At 41.9% G+C, this 15,585-nt stretch overlaps 1 protein-coding gene across 1 annotated transcript in view; it reads left to right on the top strand.

Moving 5' to 3' along the window:
- SPON1 (spondin 1) overlaps window positions 1-15,585 on the top strand; it is a 353,955-nt gene that overhangs the window by 115,793 nt on the left and 222,577 nt on the right. Inside the window, exon 3 of the mRNA XM_064288388.1 lies at window positions 1,417-1,550. Coding sequence (XP_064144458.1) covers window positions 1,417-1,550 — 134 coding nt within the window. The remainder of the gene's footprint in view (window positions 1-1,416; window positions 1,551-15,585) is intronic.

Raw genomic sequence — 15,585 nt, 5'->3', positions numbered from 1 at the left:
GTTATCTGTTAATTTTATTGGCGTCTCTGGGTGGCGCAAATGGTTAAGCACTCGGCTGCTAACTGAATTGTTGGAAGTTCGAGTAAATGCAGAGGTATCTCAGAAGCAAGGCCTGGAGATCCACTTCCAAAAAATCGGCCAATGAAAATCCTGTGGAGCACGGTTCTACTCTGACACGTATGAGGTCGCCGTGAGTCAGAGCTGACTCAACGGCAACTGGTTTTATTAATTTTGTCAACATAATTCATAACATAAAAAACTCAAAAAGCAAACCTGTTGCCATCAAGTAGATTCCAATTCATAGTGACCCTACAGGACAGAGTAGAACTGCCCCACAGGGTGACCAAGGCCGTAATCTTTGTGGAAGCGGCCTGCCACATCTATCTCCCTCGGAGCAGCTGGTGGGTTCAAACAGCTGACCTCTCAGTTAGCAGCCGAAATGCACCACCAAACCGAAAAACCAAACCTCTTGCCGTCAAGTTGGCTCCGACTCACAGTGACCCTATAGGACAGAGTAGAACTGCCCCATAGAGTTTCCAAGGAATCCCTGGTGGATTCAAGCTGCCAGCCTTTTGGTTAGCAACTGTAGCACTTAACCACTGCACCACCACGGCTCCTTAATTCATAACATGGCTACTACCAATCAACTGGTGTTGGTACTTAAGGCCAATAGGATTTAGATGATTTCCCCCAAAAGACACTTCAACATCTAATGTACTATGATTCTATTAGAAGGGTAAACAGCTATTGGCAGCAGACCAAGAAGCAAGCAGGCAGGAGAAGAGTTGGAACAGTCTCGGGGGATGGGAACGGCTACCATCTTTTTGCCATGTCTTTGAAAACTGGGATGGTTAACTTGGGAGAATATCCCTTAGTAAATATAATGTACAAATTAAGGACATGTAGACTGCACAATTAAAAAGTTCTATGAAGCTGGGAGACTTGACGTACTTCGGTGTATTTCCTCCAAAGGGATATTTTCTTTTAATATTTTAAGTTACAAAACCAGCTAAATTACAAAGTCTAGCTCTATGAAGAGTGTTTACTTTGAATTATACCTCCCACATCCTTTCCTTCCTCTCCTCTCCTGAAGGCAGATAGAGTTTTCTCTAGCGAAATAAGCGAGATCATCACCTAGTGGCCATTGCTTCAAAGTGCTGACACAAGATCCCTGGTCCCAAAGAGCACAGGAGAGGATGTGCCCAGTCCTTGTCCTCACAGGATGTTGATTCAATCAATAAGCATTGACTGTGACTCTCTGCTAGGCACCGTTCTGGTATCTGTGGGTATAGAGCTGCTAAGACAAAATGACGAGTTTAAAAATAAAATGATGAAAGTGTCAACTCAGAAATTTCGGAGCCCTCCCAAAGTGACATTGCATTTTAATGTGTTTATTTTCCACTGGTTTTCCCGTAGATCATAGACGAAGAAGAAACACAGTTTATGAGTAACTGCCCTGTTGCTGTCACTGAGAGCACCCCCAGGAGGAGGACTCGGATCCAGGTGTTTTGGATAGCGCCACCAGCAGGAACAGGCTGTGTGATTCTGAAGTAAGTAAAAATGAAATCTATGTAACACTTCCTTTCCCTTCTCTGCAGTTTATCAAAGACTTCATGGCGTAGTTGCAGAAAGAAAAATGGCTTTACTGGGGTGTCAGACAAGTCGTGTCCCCTCTCTGGTCCTCAGTTACCCCAACTCTAAAATGAGACTGTGGCCCATTGTCTTAGTTTGCTAATGTTGCTGTAACAGAAATAGTACAAGTGGGTGGTTTTAAAGAACAGAAATTTATTTTCTCATAGTTTAAGAGGCTAGAAGTTCAAATTCAGGGTGCTGGCTTTAGGGAAAGGCTTTCTCTCTCTTGGCCCTGGGGGAGAATTCTTGTCTCAGCTTCACTAGCTAGCCATCCTTGGAGTTTCTGGGCTTACAGTTTCTGGTCTACCTACGTTGTCTTCAGATAGCATAAGTCTTCCCCTTGTTTGCTTTCTTCTGTGCCTAGTCTAGTAGTACAGAGGTTAGGATTTACAACATATATTTTGGGGGGACACAATTCAATCTATAACAAGCATCCCTGCAGAAGAGCTACATAAAGAATCAATGGGAAATCTCTCGTTTCTTGGCCACTGTCTGTCTTCCTGAGGCTGACAGTACTAACGTTAGCCAAGGAGCTGTGTTGGCCATAACTATGGCTGGTTAAAAAAAAATTATGAACCAGGTGAGGATCATCTTTGACTTCCTTTGCCTAGAATTGGATACTTTTTCTTTTTTTAGAACCCCCAACACCTAGTGTCCTTCAACTGTGCTTAGGCTGACCTGAGCCCAACACTAACTTCCTATTAGGTCTGGACCCCGTTTTATGATCCTATCCTCTTTCCCGTATCAAAATTGCCCTCTGGTGCCACTTCCTATTTGACCTCCCGATTCTCCTTTCTGGTGTGTTACAATAGCATAAGAGGTGTTAGCCGGATAACAGTTCTCCTCTCAAAGGTAGCATTGCTTCAAACCTGTGTCTCCAAATTGAGTGCCACAGAATGGTGCTCTGGGAGATGTAAATAGATGGGCAGGAAGAGAATGTCTGTGGTCAAATACGTTTGGAAACTACTGCATACTGCTTCCCCCTCTTGCAGATTCACAAAACGTTATTATTTGCACGAAGTCTTGCCAAGAAGAAATCTGTTTAACTTGGTTTCACCCAGCATTTTCCAAATTTATTTGACTGCAAAACATCCATTAACACTCGCCAGTTCGGGAAACACCTTCATATCTATATTAAATAGATTTAAAGGCCTGTATGGAGTTTTTTTTTTTTTTATGGAGTAATGCAAGGAGTCCCTGGATGGCACTCAACAGCACTTAACAACAGCATATAACAAAGGAGTCAGCCATGACCACTTGCCTCTGACAGAGACTCCAAGGCAAGCAGGGCAGGGGGAGAGCTTTACTATAGTTAAAAAAAAAAAAAGAAAGAAAGAAAAAGAAGCCTTCAGGTATGCTCTGATTGAAGGATGCTGGCATGGGGAAGCTGGAGGCGGGAGAACTAGTCGTGAGGCGTCTTATTTGATTGGCTTGGGGAGCATATTTGGCTTTCTCTGGTTGGTCCTGAGTTGAAAGTTGGAAAAGGGTTAAACCCATTGTCATTGGGTCTGTTCCCACTCATAGGAACTCTGTGGAACAGAGTAGAACTGCCCCATAGGGTTTCCAGGGCTGTAATCTTTTTGGAAGCAAACTTCCACATCCTTCTCCCATGGAGCGGCTAGTAGGTTTGGCACTCTACAGAGCCTGGGGAGCTAAAGAAGATAGTCGGAAACCTCCAGATCTATGTGATGGATATTCCTGCTCCAAAAACCCTTATCCTCCCAGCCCAGATGCCTGGTTTTCTTTGATTTATTGTTCTCACAAACCAGAAGTATTTGATTTTCCTAGTGGAAGCCAGAAAGGCTTCTCTTGTTTACCCATTAACAATGAACATATGTGAACATATGTTTATGCATTAACAATTAACACATGTGGCTTGTTCGCTCGTTCATTCTTCCAACAAATGTAACTGAGCTTCTATTTGCACAGATACCCAGGATACACAGGCAAGCGAACTATGTTCATGGCCCTGGAGGCTCTCACAAGTCAAATGGGGGAGAGAGAAAAGGTCAGCCAATTCTTTCCATATGCCAGGAACTCAGCTGTGCATCTGACAGGCTTTATCTAATTTAATCTTCACAGCAAACTACCCCCATTTTTACAGATGAGTAGGCAGGCCCCAGGGAATTGGGCACATTTTTGAAGTCACATATCCATCTAACTCCAAAGCCCATGTTCTTTCTTTTATTTATTTTTTTCTGAGGGTGTTAAATATAAGCTACAACTATTCATTAAAGACATAAAATTTCATAGGTAAGACGTGAATACCTCCACACTGTAAAATTTCAAACAATACAGAAAGAGTAAAAAATCCCCGACACCCCTTACTGCCGTCAATAAATCTTAGTCTCCTACCAGCAGGTAACAACTTGGTGTGTAGTTAGACTTTTGTCTATGCATTAACATCCATGTAAGTAAATATGAAAGCACACAGTTTCATTTTTATGGGCATTTAAATTTACACAAATGGTATTATGGTATATATAATGCCCCGAACTTGAATAGGTTTTCACTTAAAAAGATGTTTTAGAGGTAGCTCCAGGTCAGTATATAACTTACTTGTGAATATGAATCCCTGGTGGAGCAGTGGTTAAGAGTTGTGATTGCTAACGTAAAGGCTGGCAGTTCAGATCCACCAGCAGCTCCTTGGAAACCCTGTGGGGCAGGTCTACTCTGTCCTATAGGGTCACTATGAGTCTGAATCAACTCGACAGCGATGTTTTTTTTTTTTTTAATGTATGGATATATGTCATTTTTTTCTTTTTAAGTTTTTTAAATATTTTATTCTGTTGTTTGGAATATACACAGTAAAACATACACCAATTCAGCAGTTTCTACATGTAAAATTTAATAACATTAATTACATTTTTTGAGTTGTGCAACCTTTCTCATCCTCCTTTTCTGAGTTGTTTCTATCTCACTAACATAAACTCACTACCCCCTAAGGTTCCTATCTAATCTTTTGAGTTGCTATTGTCAGTTCGATCCCATATAGATAGTTCTTAAAAGAGCATAATGCTCAAGGCAGATCTTTTTTACTAGTTAAACTAAGCTATTGTTCAGCTTTAAGAAGGGGATGTTTTTGGTTTAAGTTTTAAAGATTATCTCAGGACAATAGCTATGTTATTTTTTTTTTTTTAACTGTTGCATATAATCTATAATGTGGATGCATTGTAATTATCCCACAGCTGATGGACATTTCGATTGTTTCCTGTTTCTTTACTAGTACAAATAATGCTAAAATGATTGTCCTTGTACCTGCCTCTCTGAGTAAATATGCAAGCTTTTGTTCATGGTAGATGCCAAAAATGGAATCACAAGGGATGCACATTTATAATTTTCATAGGCACTGCCAGATTTTTCTCCAAAAAGCTTGCCAACTTAAACACCCCCTTTGACTGTGAAGAGAGCCTATTTCCTTACTCACTCAATAGCCCTTGATGTTACCAATCTTTACAATTCTGCCAATCTTATAGTTTAAAATGGTATTACAAGTTAATTTTCAATTCTCTGATTCAAACCAAAAACCAACCCCATTGCCATCAAGTTGACTTCTACTCATAGCTATCCTATAGGACAGAGTAGAACTGCCCCATAGCCTTTCCAAGGCTGTAATCCTTATGGAAGCAGACTGCCACATCTTTCTCCCACAGAGCAGCTGGTGGGTCCAAACCACCTTCCTTTTGGTTAATAGCCAAGCACTTAAACCACTGTTCCACCAGGACTCCTTTTTGGACAATTACCAAAGACCAAGCCCTTTGCCGCTGAGTCACTTCCAACTCCTAGTGACCCTATGGGACAGAGTAGAGCTGCCCCATAGGGTTCCCAAGGAGTGGCTGGTGGATTTCAACTGCTAGCCTTTTTTGTTAGCAGCAGAATTCTTAACCACTGCGCCACCAGGGCTCTTTTTTGGATGATTAGATACCCAAAGACAAAGTTAAAAGGAAGCAGAGAAAAATATTTCAAACTTAAAACAGTGGTATTGTCTGAACTATATAAGGAAATGCTACAAATCAATATTAAAAAGACACATTATTAGAAAAATGGACAAGGATATGAAGAGGCCATTCACAGAAAAGGAAAAACGAATGAAATAAATAAGTGAAGGAATTCTCAATATCTTCATCACATGAAAAACATGAAATTGTTCACTACAGATTAGTAAGTAAACGCAAGTAAGCCCCTGCATACCTTCCTACTGAGTAATCAGTCCCTGATAGCAAGTCATTCTTCTTTAATCTTGTGGTTTGAAATATTTGTGGCCATTCAAACAGATTCACAATTCCAGATGAATCATAGAATAAGCTTGTTGTATTCAGTAAAAACTTATACTGGGATTTTGAATGGTGTTACACTGAATTAATATTTTAATGTGGGAAAAGTCAGTATCCCTACAATATATCTTCCTAGTTAGGAGCATGGTATATCCCTCCATTTATTCAGATCTTTTGTGCCCTCCAGAAAAGTTAGGTAATTTTTTAAAATTTAATTTCCACATTCTTGTTAGACTTTTTTTCTCTGTTTTTTTTTTTTTTTTTATAGCTTTATTCCTCTTTTGAGTGGATTTTTTTCCCCAGCCTACTTCCTAATAATCATTGATTGCTGGAGTTTAGGAAAGCTATTAAATTTTGTACCTTGTGTTTGAATCTGAGCACTACTAAATTCTCTTGATAGTTCTAATGACTTGTTGTTTTATTCTTTTGGGATATCATTGTAGATAATTATATCATCTAAAATAATGAATATGTATACCTTTTATTTCTTTGTCATGTTTTAACTCATTTTCTAGCACTTCTAAAAAAAAAAAAGCACTTCTAGTAAATATTTAATAGTAGCATTTAAGCTTATTCTTGATTTTAATGGAAATACTATTATATTTTACTTTTAAGTATAATAGATATGGTGCTGGTTTCAAATTGATGACTTTAATCAAATTGAGGAAGGCTCTTTATCTAGTTGAGAAAGTTTTCTTCTTTTTTATGTTGGAAGAGAAGCCAACCAATCATTCAATCCACCAACCAACCAAACAGTATTCCATGGGCACCCAGCATTGGCCCAGAATATACTAGGCACAGAGAAAGATTCAGGTTACGAAGAATAATCCTGACTTTCAAGACACTTTGAGTCTAGTTGTGATATAAATAAAAGTACATGTACAAGACTTAGCAAATTGAAGACAGACATGAATTGGGAACAAGCTGATGATGGTTTTAGAATTCAGAGAGGAGGTAAGTGAGGAGAGGAATAATCAGAGCTTCTTGAGAAGGTTAGTGTTTATATCTTGAAATCAAGAGTAGACTTTGGATAAACAGACATAAGGAAAGAGGTTATTCCAGGTGAAGGGGGTAAAGAGACTGAAAACTAAAGTGAGAGCTGGGAGGTGAGAATAGATATGGGAGTCCTGGGAGACTGTAAACAGACAGACTTGGCAAGATTAGGTCTTTGAGGGCCAAAACACAGTGCCAAATCACAGAGTCTTCCAATGCAATGATAAAGAGATTGAACTTGATTCAGGAGGAGCCAGGGAACCATTAGTGGTTATGAAACAGTGGACTGACAGGCTGGGAGGAAGATTTGCTAAAAATTTAGTAAGGACGCTGATGCCTGGCAGCAAAGTTCAGGACAGACCGGGGGAGGGTGTTGCCAGCTTGGTCACAGAGCCCTCGTTAGAAAAAAGGAACATTTGTGTTACACTGTTTGGGTAATATTTCCTGGAAAAGGCAGCCTGGTAGAATAAGCTGCAGGGTCAGCTGAACGTCTGGAGATGATGCCTCTGAAGCCCACTTGGTTGGTTGTGTTCCTTTGACCGGGAGGGCTGGGGAGGGAAGCACACAGCAATTACGACCTTCCTTTTTGCACAGACCTGGCACCATTTCCATTTTCAATTGGATGCAAAGATTTGAGCTTTCCTGAATTATAGGTTTTCCAGTCAGCCCTCTGTGTAGCCTTCTCCCTGCAAATGAATGATCGGGCACTTAAAGTTTCCCTGCTGCCCTCCAGTGCTGCAAAAACGCTGCCAACCATTATAGCAAAACAGCAACTGATTAAAAGAAAATCCCCTGTGAGTAGAGGGATGTTTACAGACCCCACAAGAAGGAAGTCCAGCCCCCTTAAGTCTGATAAGAGTTTTGTCCCCTGGAGCGATCCTTTTTCCATGCATTTATTATCTTTAGGTAAATTTCTGTCCCTGGCGGGGAGTGGGGGTCTGAGATGTAGATCGTACTTCTCCTGAGAGCACAGTCCCTTGGTGACCCATTTGGGGAATTCAGCCTTGGGAAATAATGATTGGTTACAGGCAGTAATGATAGCCAAGAGCCAAGCACTGCTGTACTGTACATTACAAATACTTATTTAATCCTCAGAGCAACCCTAAGAAGTAGATACGGAGGAGGAAGCTGAGACATGGAGAGGTTAAGTAACTTGCCCGAGGTCACAGGGTAGTGACAGCACTGGGATTTGAACAGACGCAGCTGGGCTCTGGAGTCTATGATCTTAATTCTGCACTCCACCATGTCATACTGTATGGGTGGAGTCAAGCTGAACTCTAACCTCTCATTCTCCCCTAATGTCCTTAGTTGCCAAGTCCTGTCAGTCAGGCTTCTAAGTGTCTCTTCTATCGCTTGCTTTGCACTCACTGCCTCGGGGCAGACACTGTCAACTCTTGCTTTGCCATTGCAATAGCCTCCGAATTGATCACCCCCATTCCTTGCCCTCTGATCCTTCTTCATACTGGGAAGAGACGTGCTGTCCTGTACGCAGCTGAGTCACACCACTTTCCTTACAAACCTGAATGGGCTCCTCATCGCCTTCAAGACAAAGTCCAAAATCCTGGGCAGAGCATTTAAGTTTCCTCACATCCTTCACCAGAGTCTGTCCTTGAACCCTGTTCTCCAGCCCTTCTCATCTGCTCGTTCTCTTGGTAATACTTACTAAGCCCCTCCTGTGTGGGTACTGAGGCCACGGATGCTGTCTTTGAGGATGTTTAAGATGAAACACAAAACCAATCAGATCCATAGCCCTTCATCTGCAATTCTGAAATCCTGAAAGCTCTCAAAATCAAAAGATTTTTTGTTATTCCTTTAGGGCCAAAACCTGCCTTGAGCTGACTTGAAGCTATTTATAATCTGGCTTGGCTGCTAGCCTAAAAGGTGGGCAGTTCAAACCCACCCACCAGCTCCATGGAAGAAAGACCCGGTGATCTGCTTCAGTAAAGATTACAGCCTAGAAAACTTTATGGGGAGGGCCTACTCCATTCAACGGCACCTAACAACAACCACCTACTGTATTCAACAGCACCTAACAACAAGACCATATGGCATGCAAACAGTGTGATATTTAGTGTAACTATTAATGTATTTAATTATGGGATGCTAATCCAGACCTGATGAAGGTGTTACAAAATAGCTGGAATGTGCACTGTATTATCTTTCTAAAATCCAAAAAATGTTCTGAATTCTGAGACACATCTGGCCTCGAGAGCTTCAGATAAGGGGCCCTTCCCCTGTCCACGCAATCCTGTTTAGAAAGTTCGTTAATGGAAGCATCACTCAGGGTGCTGGAAGAGTGTAGAGGAGGCAGCCTCCAGCAGGACTGGGTTTCACATAAATGTTAAAAGGAAGCAATTCGAAACAGCCCAATTAAAAAATGAGCAAAGGACATGAACAGACGTTTCACCAAAGAAGAAATATGAATGGCCAACAAACACATGAAAAGATGCTCAACATCATTAGTCATTAGGGAAATGCAAAGTAAAACCATCAGGAGACACCACTTCACACCCACTAGAATGGCTATTATCAGAAAAACAGAGAACAAGTGTAGGGCGTGGAGACACCTTCTTCCATTGCTGGTTGGATTATAAAATGATACAGCCTCTGTGGAAAACAGTGTAGCAATTCTTCAAAAAGTTAAACATAGAATTACCATATGACCAGCAATTCCACTCCTAGGTATATACCCAAAAGAACTGAAAACAGAAACACAGACAGATATGTGTATACTAATGTTCATTTCAGCATTATTCACGATAGCCAAATGTGGTAACAACTCAAGTGTCCATCAGCAGATGAAAGGATAAACAAAATGAGGAACATACATGCAATAGAATATTATTTGATCATAAAGAGAAATGAAGTCCTGATACATGCTACAACATGGATAAACCTTGAAAACATTTCACTAAGTGAAATAAGTCAGACACAAAAGGACAAGTATTGTGACTCCACTTATATTAAATATCTAAAATAGTCAAATGCAAAGAGATGAAAGTTTATTAAGGTTACCAGGGGCAGGATCAGGAGGAGTGGTAGTTACTTCAGGGGTACTGAGTTTCTGTTAAGACTGATGGAAAAATGTGGAAATGGATAATGGCAGGGGTTGCACAGCATGGTGAAGGTAGTTCATGTCACTGAATTATATACATAAAATTGGTTGCAATGGCAAATGTTTTTGTGATGCATATTTACATAAAAAAATTACTTAGCATGGCATTCAAGGCCCTTCAGGACTTGCTTCAGCCACCTTTACAGACTCGTTTTCTTATTTACCCTCCTCCACACACTAAACTGTGAGCTACATGAAGGCAGCGATCAATTTCATTTCTCTTTGTGGCCCTAATACAGGAAATGGCAAACGATAGCCCATGGGCCAAATTTACCCCACCACCTGTTTCTTGTAAATAAAGTTTTATTGAAACACAGCCACTATTATTCATTTACATATTGCATATGGCTGGTTTCACAGTACCAGAGAAGAATTGAGAAATTGTGAGAGACCATATGGTGTGCAAAGCCTAAAATATTTATTATCTGACCCTATATAGAAAAATACATAGAAAACCCCCATGGTGGCGTAGTGGCAAAGTGCTACGGGTGCTAACCAAAGGGCTGGCAGTTCGAATCCACCAGGCGCTCCTTGGAAACTCTATCGGGCAGTTCTACTCTGTCCTATAGGGTCGCTATGAGTCGGAATCAACTCGACGGCAGCGGGTATATAGAAAAAGTTGACCAACCCCTGTCCTAATGTATATTGAGCTAGGAGCTCAATAATTTTCAATTCCTGGCTGGGGCTCTCCTCAAAGCCCAGCTGAGACAAAGGCTTGCATGCAGTTAGTTTATTTGGGAAGTGATCCCAGGAAGCAGGAGTAAGGACCAGGGGTGGGAAGAGGATTTGGTAAGTCTTATGGCCTTGGCCATCACTGATCAAACTGATGCTCGATCCCACTGGGACCTTTTGAGAAGCCTTATGCTATGTGGCTCAGAACAGTCTGCTTGGGGATGAAAGGGGGAAGGTTTACCCACTGGCTCCCATCCCGAATTTACCTAGGGTAATGCCATGTCTTAGTTCTCTAGTGCTGCTATAACAGAAATGCCACAAGTAGATGGCTTTAACAAAGAGAAATTTATTTTCTCACGATTTAGGAGGCTAGAAGTCTAAATTCAGGGTGCCAGCTCCAGGGGAAGATTTTCTCTGTCTGTCATCCCTGTAGAAAGGTTTTGTCATCAATCTTCACCTGAGCCTTGGAGTTTCTCAGTGCAGGGACCCCAGGTCCAAAAGACACACTCCACACTCAGATCTTCTTTCTCTGTGGTAATGAGGTCCTTCTCCTCTTTGCTCAATTCTCTTTTATATTTCAAGAGATTGACTCAAGATACAACCTAGTCCTGTAGATTGAGTTCTGCCTCATTAACATAACTGCCTCTAATCCTGCCTCATTAACATCATAGAGGTTAGGATTTACAACACATAAGATAATCATATCAGATCACAAAATGGTGGACAACCACACAATACTGGTAATCATGGCCTACCCAAGTTGATACATATTTTGGGGGACAATTCAATCCATAACACCCCACAAGCATTAATTCCCTGGCACTTTTGGATTGTGCACATGTGAGTTTTCAACACATTCTTGACACTGCAACATCAGAGAAGCTCTGGGGCAGGAAGCAACAGGTACAGCACAGAGCCAAAGTGAACATTACGAGGGACAAATTGGTCAAAATTGGCTCAGAACTGGTCACTGCAACAGTGGCTGGAGACAGAGTTGGGCTGAGAGAATGCGAAGAGTTTTATAAAACCCGTTGCCAACTAGTCAATTTGGCCTCAAAAGAACCCTACAGGACAGGGTAGAATTGCCCCGTAGAGTTTCCAAGGTAATCTTTATGGAAGCAGACTTCCACATCTTTCTCCTGTGGAGTGGCTGGTGGGTTTGAACCTCTAACCTTTTGGTTAGCAGGCGAGTGCTTAACCACTGCATCACCAGGCCTCCTAAACAGGTACCTACAGTATCCAATACATTGATTAATACGGATAATAGTGTTTCTGTTAGTTGCCATGGAGTTGGCTCCAGCTTATGGAAATCTTACGTATAACAGAACAAAGGTTGCCTGCTCTTGCAGGATCTTCGTGATAGTTGTTATGTTTGCGGCTATTGTATCAATCCATCTCATTGAGGGTTTTCCTCATTTTCTTTGGCTCTCTACTTTACTCAGCATGATGCCCTTTTCTAGTGATTGGCCTTTCCTGATGACGTGTCCAAAGTAAGCAAGTCAAAGTCTCGTTGTCCTTCTAGAGAACATTCTGGTTGTTTCCTCTAAGACTGATTTGTTGTAAGTAGTTTAAATTTATTGCCAAGCATTATGCTAGGGCCGTTGCACACCTCATCTTGCTTAATCATCACAAAAGTCCTGTAAGGTCTTTACTATATTTCCATTTTGTTTATAAGGAAACTGAGGTTTAGAGCTTGACCCTCACTTTTGCCTTCGCTGGTCTGTGAGAAGCAGGGTAGAGCTCCTCCTACAAATCAGAGGGATAGAGAACTGCCTGGGGGGAAGACATTGCTCCCCAAGTGAGGAAGCTAAATATTTAGAAAACTGAAAACAAGTCCAGGGACGTGGCAAGAGAAAAGCTTGTTAGTGGGATGAGGAGTGTTAAGGAGGAATTAGCTAGCACAATACTTTGTAACTTCACAGGGCTCACCAACTCTTATTATGTTGGAAGTTAATAACATAGAAAACCCACATGAGATGGACTTTGTGTGTGATTTAGAGGAAATCAGCTGGGTTAGAAGGATCTGATGTGGCTGGGGTAAAGCTTGCCCCACAATTTTTCTGGCATTAGGTAGCAAAAGGAACCACGAGTTCTGTTGCCTTAAGTCAGGGTGGTTTTCATTTGAGGCAGGCTAGGACCTCAGCAACACTAACCAGTGGAGGAAGCCAAAAATCCAAACAAAAGGGGTTGGGAAAACCCAAACCAGCTAAAGTGGCTGGTTCTTTGAGAAAAGCTGAGAGATCAATACCATGGCAACAAGGTCCAACATGTGCTTGGTTCAAGAAGACCTAGATATCCTAACACCTACCACCAATAGGTGGAATCCAGATGCCAGGAACTCCTGACAGGCCAGTGGTGGCCTGGTTCCAGGGGAAGAGTGCAATGACAGCAGAATTTCATTCAGCTGCTGGCGTCCTAGATGCAGGATCCAGCTCCCAGGGGAGGAAACTGGTAAGAGTTAAGCAGGTAGTGTAGACTGCAGAGGAACAGGACCTAGATAAGTCTCCAAGCATAGCAGTAAGCCAACATTGAGGTAAAAAAGCCAAAGCCTTGCTCTAGGGACTGTGCCAACATCATGGGATGACTGCAATTTGATAGGCGTGAAGGAGTACATGGCTCTTCCCATTGTGCACCAGAACCCAGGTCTATGGCAATGAGACCAGCCCAGTCCTCTCCCAATGATGGAGCAGGAGTTGACAATATTTTCATTCCCTGCTCTGGGCAAGGTGAGATCAAGACCCCAAACCGAAATCCTGTACTCATTAGGCAATAACTCCCCATTTTCCGCTCCTCTCAGCCCTTGTTGTTGTTGTTGTTGCTGTTAGGTGCCATGGAAGTGGTTCCAACTCATAGCGACCCTATGTACCACAGAAAGAAACACTGCCCAGTCCTGCGCCAAGCTCACATTCATTGTTATGCTTGAGCCCATCGTGGCAGCCACTGTGTCAATCCACCTCATTGAGGGTCTTCCTCTTTTCTGTTGGCCTTGTACTTTACCAAGCATGATGTCCTTCTTCAGGGACTGATCCCTCCTGACAACATGTCCAAAGTATGTAAGACACCGTCTCGCCATCCTTGCTTCTAAGGAGCATTTTGGTTGTACTTCTTCCAAGAAAAGTTTGTTAATTCTTTTGGCAATCCATATTATACTCAATATTCTTCGCCAACACCACAATTCAAAGGCGTCAACTCTTCTTTGGTCTTCCTTATTCATTGTCCAGCTTTCACATGCACATGATACGATTGAAAATACCATGGCTTGGGTTGGGCGCATCTTAGTCTTCAGGTTGACATCTTTGCTTTTCAACACTTTAAAGCGGTCCTTTGCAGCATATTCGCCCAATGCAATGGGTCTTTTAATTTCTTGACTGCTGCTTCCATGGGTGTTGATTGTGGATCCGAGTAAAAGGAAATCCTTGACAACTTCAATCTTTTCTCCATTTATCATGATGTTACTTATTGGTCCAGTTGTGAGGATTTTTGTTTTCTTTATGTTGACGTGTAATCCATACTGAAGGCTGTGGTCTTTGATCTTTATCTGTAAGTGCTTCAAGTCCTCTTTGCTTTCAGCAAGCAAGGTTGTGTCATCAGCATAACGCAGATTGTTAATGATGCCCTGTTCTTCATTTAGTCCAGCATACAGATTGAATAGGTATGGTGAAAGGATACAACTCTGATGCATACCTTTCCTGACTTTAAACCACACGGTATCCTCTTGTTCTGTTCGAACAACTGTCACTTGTTACTTATGAGCACAATTAAGTGTTCGGGAACTCCCATTCTTCGCAGTGTTATCCGTAATTTGTTATAATCCACACAGTCGAATGCCTTTGCTTGGTCAATGAAACACAGGTAAATATCCTTCTGGTATTCTCTGCTTTCAGTCAAGATCCATCTGACATCAGCAATGTTATCCCTGGTTCCACATCCTCTTCTGAATCTGGCCTGAATTTCTGGCAGTTCCCTGTCGATGGACTGCTGCAGCCGCTTTTGAATGATCTTCAGCAAAATTTTGCTTGCGTGTGATATTAATGATATTGTTTGATAATTTCTGCTTTCAGTTGTACCACCCTTTGGGAATAGGAATAAATATGGAGATCTTCTAGTCAGTTGGCCAGGTAGCTGTCTTCCAAATTTCTTAGCATAGATGAGTGAGCACTTCCAGCTTTGCATCTGTTTGTTGAAAAATGTCAATTGATATTCCATCAATTCCTGGAGCTTTGTTTTTCACCAATGCCTTCAGTGCACCTTGGACTTCTTCCTGCAGTACCATCAGTTCTTGACCATATGCTGCCTCTTGAAGTGCTTGAGCGTCATCAAATTCTTTTGGGTATAATGACCATGTATTTCTTCCATCTTCTTTGGATGCTTCCTGTGTCATTTAATATTTTCCCTATAAAATCCTTGTCATGGGTTGAATTATGTCCCCCCAAAAAATGTGTGTATCAATTGGGCTGGGCCATGATTCCCCGGTATTATGTGATTTTCCTGTATGTTGTAAATCCTGCCTCTATGATGTTAATGAGGGAGGATGGGCGAGAGTCGTGTTAGTGAGGCAGGACTCAACCTACAAGATTGAAGTGTGTCTTGAGGCAATCTCCTGAGATATAAAAGATAGAAGTAAGCAGAGAGACAGGGGGACCACCTCATACCACCAAGAAAGCAGCACCAGGAGCAGAGCGAGTCATTTGGACGCGGGGTCCCTGTGCCTGAGAGTCTCCTCAACCAGGGGAAGATGGAGGACAAGGACCTTCCTCCAGAGCCGACAGAGAGAGAAAGCCTTCCTCTGGACCCGAAGCCCTGAGTTTGGACTTTGTAACTTACTAGACTGTGAGAAAATAAATTTCTTTTTGTTAAAGCCATCCACCTGTGGTATTTCTGTTGTGGCAGCACTAGATG

The sequence above is a fragment of the Loxodonta africana genome, chromosome 7 (assembly GCF_030014295.1).
Source record: "Loxodonta africana isolate mLoxAfr1 chromosome 7, mLoxAfr1.hap2, whole genome shotgun sequence".
Classification (NCBI taxonomy): domain Eukaryota; kingdom Metazoa; phylum Chordata; class Mammalia; order Proboscidea; family Elephantidae; genus Loxodonta; species Loxodonta africana.
This window is presented reverse-complemented; position numbering and strand designations above follow the sequence as displayed.